Genomic DNA, 8240 nt, shown 5'->3' on the forward strand with positions numbered 1-8240 from the left:
TATATATATATATATATATATATATATATATATATATATGGTTAAGTTTAAATGAGAACACTATTTAATGTGAGAACGTTGATTCAAATCCACGCCATACTTCTCCTTAATGGATGTTCCTAACTTGTGTCATGATTGTTTGTGCAAACTCAAACCTTTTCTACCCAGAGTTTGTACTTCTTCAATACAAGTGAGCAATAAACATTTTGTTTGGTCATTGCTAATAACAATATATATATATATATATATATATATATATATATATATATATATATATATATAATACATACTTTAGCAACAAAGATTAATCATATTTCAACATAATCAACAAATAAGTTTGACATATTCAACAACAATGTATTATGAATGAACAAAAAAAACCATATAACCAAAGATTATACAACACAATCAACAAAAAAGTTTAGCATATTCAACATATTTAAGCACAAACTTGCATATAAGCATAAACTTGATCTCCATTCAACAAATACAAGTGATAACAATTGAGAAAATAAGTTAAAAAAATCCATTTCAACAAAGATTTTACCAATGATTATTCAAATCTCATCAATAATTTTTTTCTGATGAAAGAATGAAAACTGTATTGAATTAATCAATCAAATAGCAAATAATAATTTCTTATAAAATCTTTCATATTTATACATGGTAAACACACATGTTTTCGTTACATCAAAGATGGTTCATTCAATTCAGCCAATCATTACTTTATCACAGAAGCTAGCTTTGAAACAAACGAATATGCTTTTTCATTGCCTTGTGATGATTCATTCCATTCTTGCACAACAAAGTGGAAATATGATAACACTATTGGTAGGCCAAATCGTCCAAATAGAATATCAATTACCATTTTCACCAAATAGAATATCAATTACCATAGAATCGGTATCCTATAAGAAATTAGAAAAGAAAAAAAAAAAACTTAACCTGATGCGAAGGGTGTTGAGAACGTGCACTTGGCAGCAGCACCGACGACCGGCAAGGGAGGGGCAGCGCCCGGCTGGCTTCGGTCTTCAATAGGACCGATCTTGGTGCTGAGAACAAAGAAGGAGAACGAAGAAGAAGAAGAAGAAGAAGGGGGTTGGAGCGGCGATTTTTTTGTTTAGGGCGTGCACTTTTTTTTTGTGTATCGTGTTTTTTTTAGATGAGGTTATAAGTGGTTAGATGAGGCAAGTCTAATGTTGTGTGGGGAAGAGGACGGGAAAAGGTTTTTGAGCCCGAAGTCTACGGAAAAACAAACTGCTGCGAACCTAAAAGTGTTGCGCGTACTAAGAGGTTAGAAGAGTTTTTTTTTTTTATTTATTTTTTTTTTATTTTTTATTTATTTATTTATTTATTTAAAAAAAACAAACACAACCTAAATGTGACTTTGATTCGATCAATAACTATCAAACAATACTTAGATGAAGTCTTGAAGATACTCTTAGTTTTATTTTAAAAAAATCCGATTATTACTTGTAATTTTATATCCTAGAAATTCTAGACTTTTTATTTTACATCTATTAAACATTCTTCTAAAAAGCTATTTCATGATTACACATTCACCTATCAACAATCAATCATACACTTCCATCCATACATTTAGGAACCAAATGTCATACATCCTTTTAGTCTTAGGATTCTCAACTTGGACAATTCCAATAAAAATAAAATATGAATATAATTTTCTCGATTTCCTCTTCAAACAATGAACAATCTACAACTCATAAGCATCCCCATGGAATATTTTTCTTACATTTTGCTATTAGTACACAATTATTTTTAGCTCATTTTCAATATCACATCAATGAAAACCAGATCCAAAATCATGGGTTTTTCAAAGCTTTTCATGTTACCCTTTTTTTCATCCATTATGCTACACAATTATATTGTCATTCATGCCCTTGAAAATGCCGATATTGTCATAGGTTTCACTGAAGATGAAAGAAATGCTCTTTTGGCACTCAAAGATGGTTTTCGTAGCACTTTTCTTGATGACCAATGGCAAAGCTTCGATTGTTTTGATCACTGGTATGGAGTCAATTGTAGTGACAATAGAGTCGTTGGTGTAACCCTAGAGAATCTTGACATCTATGGCGAAATCAAGCTTGATGCTTTTTTCAATCTCACTTCGTTATCAGTTTTAAGCTTCAAGAACAACTCATTATCTGGTGAACTAATGGATTTTTCAAGAAACATAGATCTCAAATACCTTGATTTCTCTAGCAACCATTTTAATGGCTTCATTTCACCTTCACTTGTCGATCTGGTTCTTCTACAGTCATTGAATCTCCAAGATAACAGGTTGTCTGGTGCGATTCCATGGTTTGATCAATCAAGTTTGAAAGAACTTAATCTCTCAAACAACAATCTCTCAGGACCAATACCAGATACGAAAAAACTTCAATCGTTTAACTCATCTTCATACGATCATAACTTATTTTTATGTGGACCACCTTCTTCTACACCCTGTAGCTTCACATCACCTGCGACAGGTAATTCCGGTAAGCCGGAGAAGTCTGGAATTGTTGCGATTCTGATTATCGTGAATATTCTAGGGTTGTCGGTTCTTCTTTTTCTGTTGATACTGTTCTACAAAAAGAACAAACAACTTAATCGGAAGATCATGGAGAAGAAGGAGGAGAAGGATGAGGAAAAGGCGGAGGAGGAAGTAGAAGTGGAGATATCAAGTAAGATGATGGATCGACATGAAAATGGGGGGAAGGAAGATGAAGGGAAGCTTGAATTCGTTGATGGGGTGGCGGAGTTCGAGCTTGGGGATCTGATGAAAGCATCGGCGGAGAGTTTGGGAAAAGGGAACTTCGGGAACACGTATCGAGCTCGATTGGAAGATGGTCGGAATGTGATTGTGAAGAGGCTGAGGGATTTGAAGCCATTAAGCAACGATGAATTCATGAAGATGATGAAAGGAATTGCAGCTCAGAAACACCCGAATTTGGCGCCAATTCTTGCTTATTATTTCTCCAAAAACGAGAAGTTGTTGGTGCAGAAATTCATACCTAACGGGAATCTTTTCAAGCGTATCCATGGTAACTATATTAATCGATAAAATATAAAAATTTATGTATTTTGCACTTTTAATATCTATTTAAAAAAAAATTAATCGAGTTTGATTTTTCTTAATATAGGAGGAAGAGGGACGAGCGATCGAATTCCATTCCGATGGAGTGCAAGGTTAGCCGTCGCACGAGGAGTAGCTCGAGCCTTGGAATACTTACACATGAACCCTAATTCCGAATCCCAAACCCTAGTTCCTCATGGCAATCTCAAATCATCCAATGTTCTCATCGACGAGAACAACATGGTTCTAGTTTCCGACTACGGGTTCACCTCAATCATCTCAAACACAATCGCCGTTCAACGGATGTTTGCCTTCAAATCGCCGGAATTCCTAACCTCCAAACGGGTCTCAAAAAAATCCGACGTATGGAGCTACGGGAGCCTTGTAATGGAGCTTCTAACAGGGAGACTTAGTGTCCAATCGGCTCCACAAGACGAGAACGCCGTGGATCTCTGCAATTGGGTTCATCGTGCTGTTCGTGAAGAATGGACAGCTGAGATCTTTGATCTGGAAATCATGGGGCAAAGAAGTGCGACTCATGGGATGTTGAAATTGTTGCAATTAGCTGTTCGTTGTTGTGATAAATCGCCGGAAAAGCGGCCGGAGATGAGTGAGGTAGTAAGAGAAGTCGAGAGCATTAAGATCCCTAATGCTGATTCGGAAAGTGAAGAAGATTTGTCTGGTGATGGTGATCGTTCGTTGACAGATGATTCCATGTCTGCAACCCCATCAAGATGATCACGATCTCCATCTCAAATCATTTATGTGAATTGTAAGGGTTCATATGGATCTATGGTACAAAGTTGTTTGAATTTGGAGAGTTATTTATTTGGTTAACGTATGTAGTTATAGATGTTGATAATAAATCGCGATGTAGTTTTGTGAATTCTATCAACTTTCACATGTCAATTTAAATAAGTTTAAAAGTAATTGTGGCTGTTAATAATGGGTTAAATTGCTCACAATAACAACATACTTTGCAATTGCTACAAATATTAACTTATAATAGTGATGTATTTGTATTTTGTTACCAATATAGATGTTATACATTGTTGTTATCGGTAAATTAACATGAGTATGATGTTATTACGAGTGAAGAATTGTAAGTACATTGATATTATGTGTATTGGAAGATATAACTAGGTCCATCGTATATAAAAATTGATTTCTTGATTAGCTTTCAAGTAGAAGATTGTTGATTTATGAACTATAAGTAGGGATGAGCATTTTTATTGGGGAACTAGCCGGAATCGGAATCGGATAGAACCGATTGGGTAAGGACTGGACGATATTCTAGTGGATTTTTGGAACCGGTAGAACCGACAAAAATCGGAACCGTATATTGCTATTTCTCGAGTATCGGTTCCAACATTGAAGACACGGCAAAAACCGGAACCGTTAGAACAGGCGGTCCGATTCGGTTTCTAATTTCCACCAAGTTCTGGTTCCAGATCGATTCCGGTCCGGTTCCGACGCTCATCCCTAAGTATAAGGTTATCGTGGTTTTTTCATATTATATAGAATTTTTGTATTAGAGTATTAATAGTTTAATACTATATATAACTAAAATCATAAAAATAATTCATAATTCATAAGTATATATATATATGTATATATATATATATATATATATATATATATATATATATATATATATATATATATATATATATATATGTCATAACATACTAACATGATAAACTCATACCATATTAACTTGGTAATACATTTTGAAGATATGGTGGATAATTTATTGACTAATGTTCAAATCCGAGCTCCACTCAGTTCATGTGGCCATGAAGGTTCGTCTGTAGTGACTTTAAGATATGAAACATATAACCTCAAGTTCACAGTGGGGGATTAGTTGATGCACGAAAGCTGGCCCGGAAACCCTTGTTAGGAAAGATCATTTTCCGAAAAAAAAACATGATAATCGATAGCATAGTAACAATAATTAATAAGCTCATAAGTCATAACAAACCAACAAGTTTATGTTCATAATTCAACCAAATCCAAAAATATCAGAGTTAAACTACTATATTGTTAGTCTATTACCCACTACCTGGTTCACAAACAAAGCTCCACAATATATATAAAAGGTGGAACAAATCAATGCTTTATAATTAAGTCAACCTACAAAAAAAGGGAAATTGAGTAATGTAACCATTTTTTGAGGGTTTTTTTAAACAAAATATAACCAATTATTTTTTTTTTTGAAAACTAACCATTTGGTCCCATTTTGGACCCGAAAACCGGTCCAAGCCCAATACTGTAGCCCAATAGTATATATATGGACACACAAAAAATCAGGAATACGTGTTCTGGAATTTGCAGATCCGAAACATGATCTATCAATATTTTGGACCAAATTTTTAGCATGGATTCATCAAACCAAGTAAACTCTACACTTTATGTTATTGTGCATTTGATTTTATAAAGCGATTTACATATTCCGGAATTGCCCGGAATGGTCCGGAATATCTCCGGAATATTATGATCGAATCAATTATCCTTTTTTTTAATGTTTTTCTCGTTGTATGTGTGGTGGTTATCGAGGCCAACACAAATAATAACCCTAAATATTACACACTAAAATAGTGTATAGTGGTAAAGGGATCGAATCCACGGAGATTGGTTTAATTTATAACTCTATGAAAAAATCTCTTTGTAAAAATACTTGTAAAATGACAATAAATATAAAATGGGGGGGGGGGGGGTTGGTGTTTTGAAACACTTGAAACAAACTAGAATTAACTATGATTTAAATAGACAAATGCAACAAAAATAAGAGTTTGATGTAAAATCAATAAGGGAGAGAAGGTTGACTTAAAGTTTCCTCACTTTGACTTTTGATGAACATATCATTAGAATCCAATGGTGCAATACTTTAATTTAAATCCTTAATTTGGCTATAGTAATCCAAGGAGCTTGAGATTACCTAGACTTTTCTTAATTGTTGAAATAGCTAGAGAAGCTCATAACAATTTCCTTAGTCAAAGTCATTAACTCCAAATAGCATGTAATTAGTGAAAGTCAACTAGCATTAAGAACCAAAAAGTCACCAAATCCAAGAGGGGTCAAATGCTTTCACCACCATGTTGGAGGAAATGTTTTTATGATTGTGTGAAGCAAAAACAACACAAAAATCATTTGTTGCTTGCTAATTTGAGGATCCTTTACTTAATCAAGAAATTAGCCAACTAATCACCACAAACACATTTAAACTCATGAACTAAAACATACAAGTAATGATAAGATGTTAAAACACAAAACATTCCTATAAAGATTCAAGAACATGTTCATGGATTCTTCAACATTCAACAAAAGTTCAAAGGATTAACCAAAAGTCAACCAAGATTAGCTTAGCCAAGCATGGCTAAACCCAAAGAAACAAAGTTAGAGAAAATTGTACCAAACATTAAGCAAGAATCAAGAGGTAAAAATATGATGTTCTTCAAGGGTTCTTGGCCTTCAAAAGTCTTCAAAACTCCAGAGAGAATCTCTAAAAATCGGATGTCTAAGAGTCTTCAAAAGATGGGCACCAACCTTCCTCAAATAGCCTTCCAAATGGATTTCCGAAATTACCCCTGCAGAGCCTTGCGCGACCCGCGTGCTGCTGCGTGGGTGGGTTGCGCGGGTGGTGCCTGACATGGGCTTCTTTGAGATTTTGGGCCTCCGAAGCATATCCCACTAGCCCAGATCGAATCTAATCACCTCCTAGCCCATTTTCTTCAAGTTTTTTCTTCATTTTAAGCCCAATTTGACCTCTCCAAATCCTCCAAAGCTCGTGAACTCGCCCGATTAATAATCTACGTACGCTTGAATATTCCCCCCGCATCTTGCAAATTTAAAGTTTATTTCTCTCCAAGCCTTCAAATAATCATCAAGATCACTCCATGCATCATCTCCACTACCCATCAAGCCCAACATCATTTTTATCTACCAAATCTCATCGCCTCCCATACGTCCCGAACACTCCCGCTCCGCTAGACCCGAAAACCTGCAATTATGCTCACAAGATTCGAAAGTACCCGAAATAGTCATAAAATAACAAAAAGGAAAATATGCATGGAAATTATCTAAATTATGAATGAAATATGCTAAAATAAACTATAAAAAGAAGTAAACAAAACTAACTATCGAATCACCCCAAGCTTAAACCTTACTTGTCCTCAAGTAAGACAAGACTAAAATGAACTTGGGATGAACTATCCTAGAGAAAATAAAAAGAATGGGTAGAGCCGCAGAACCTGATCACTGTTAGTCAACATGGTCAGAATTGATCTTGCTATTACCTTACGAATTTTTCATCCGATGATACTGGTACCATAAACCACAACCAGGACAACTCCTTTAGGTGAGTAAGGAGGGATGAGCAGTCGCAGCCTCAATGGAACATGCATACAATGAAGAATATATGTAGTAGGGAGAAAGCAGCTGGATGGGCTCGGGTGGAGCTCTTCTTTAAGTGTACACTCTGATCTCACATTTGTCGGTTTCTCTCATGTGTAACTAGGTTTAATCGCTCGGGCACCGTTGTAGGAATCGATTCACTTGGTGTTGGCCCAAACCTCCCATAGTATCCGACTCGACAGTCTCCCTAACATCACCAATTTGCGAAAAACAACTCGATCTATATACAATAAAACATACCTAAATAAATGAATATCAAAAGCCGGGTGACCAAAATGTTAGAAAATTTAGTTCAATAATTGAACCGGTCACCCTTCTCAGATTTCTGCAGCTGGGAATTTGTCTGCACACCATTTATTTTTATTATTATTTTTTTTAATTTTTATTTATTTATTTATTTATTTATTTATTTTATATATATATTTTTTGTTAAATGCTACCATACTTGAAGGTAATGTAATAACAACCCTTTAACTCAACATTTGGTTCCTAAAGTGTGTAAGTGGAACCGAAAGGGTAGTAATATAATCCGAATGGTCTAAGCGAGAAAATGACCATGTGTGGAGCATAAAGATATAATGTAAGATCCTCTTCCAATTTGTGAATATATATTTTTTTTCAAAAATAACGAAATTGTCCACATGCGGACTAAAAGACTTCTCTAAAATCATAAGAAAATCGCAAAAAGATATGGTGATGTAAAAAGACTGGATATGGATTCTACTCGGGGACAAGCACTAGTGCTTCA

The 8240-nt window shown here is 34.9% G+C and overlaps 1 protein-coding gene across 1 annotated transcript; it reads left to right on the forward strand.

Annotated features, from left to right (window-relative positions):
• The first annotated feature begins 1690 nt into the window (after positions 1 to 1690).
• Positions 1691 to 3965, forward strand: LOC145014620 (pollen receptor-like kinase 4). The gene is made up of 2 exons (XM_078973032.1): positions 1691 to 3047; positions 3147 to 3965. Exons 1-2 carry the CDS (start codon positions 1805 to 1807, stop codon positions 3815 to 3817), a joined length of 1914 nt encoding a protein of 637 aa, XP_078829158.1. The 5' UTR covers positions 1691 to 1804; the 3' UTR covers positions 3818 to 3965.
• Positions 3966 to 8240: the final 4275 nt, after the last annotated feature.

Source organism: Lactuca saligna, chromosome 9 (genome assembly GCF_052625555.1).
Source record: "Lactuca saligna cultivar CGN05327 chromosome 9, ASM5262555v1, whole genome shotgun sequence".
NCBI lineage: Eukaryota > Viridiplantae > Streptophyta > Magnoliopsida > Asterales > Asteraceae > Lactuca > Lactuca saligna.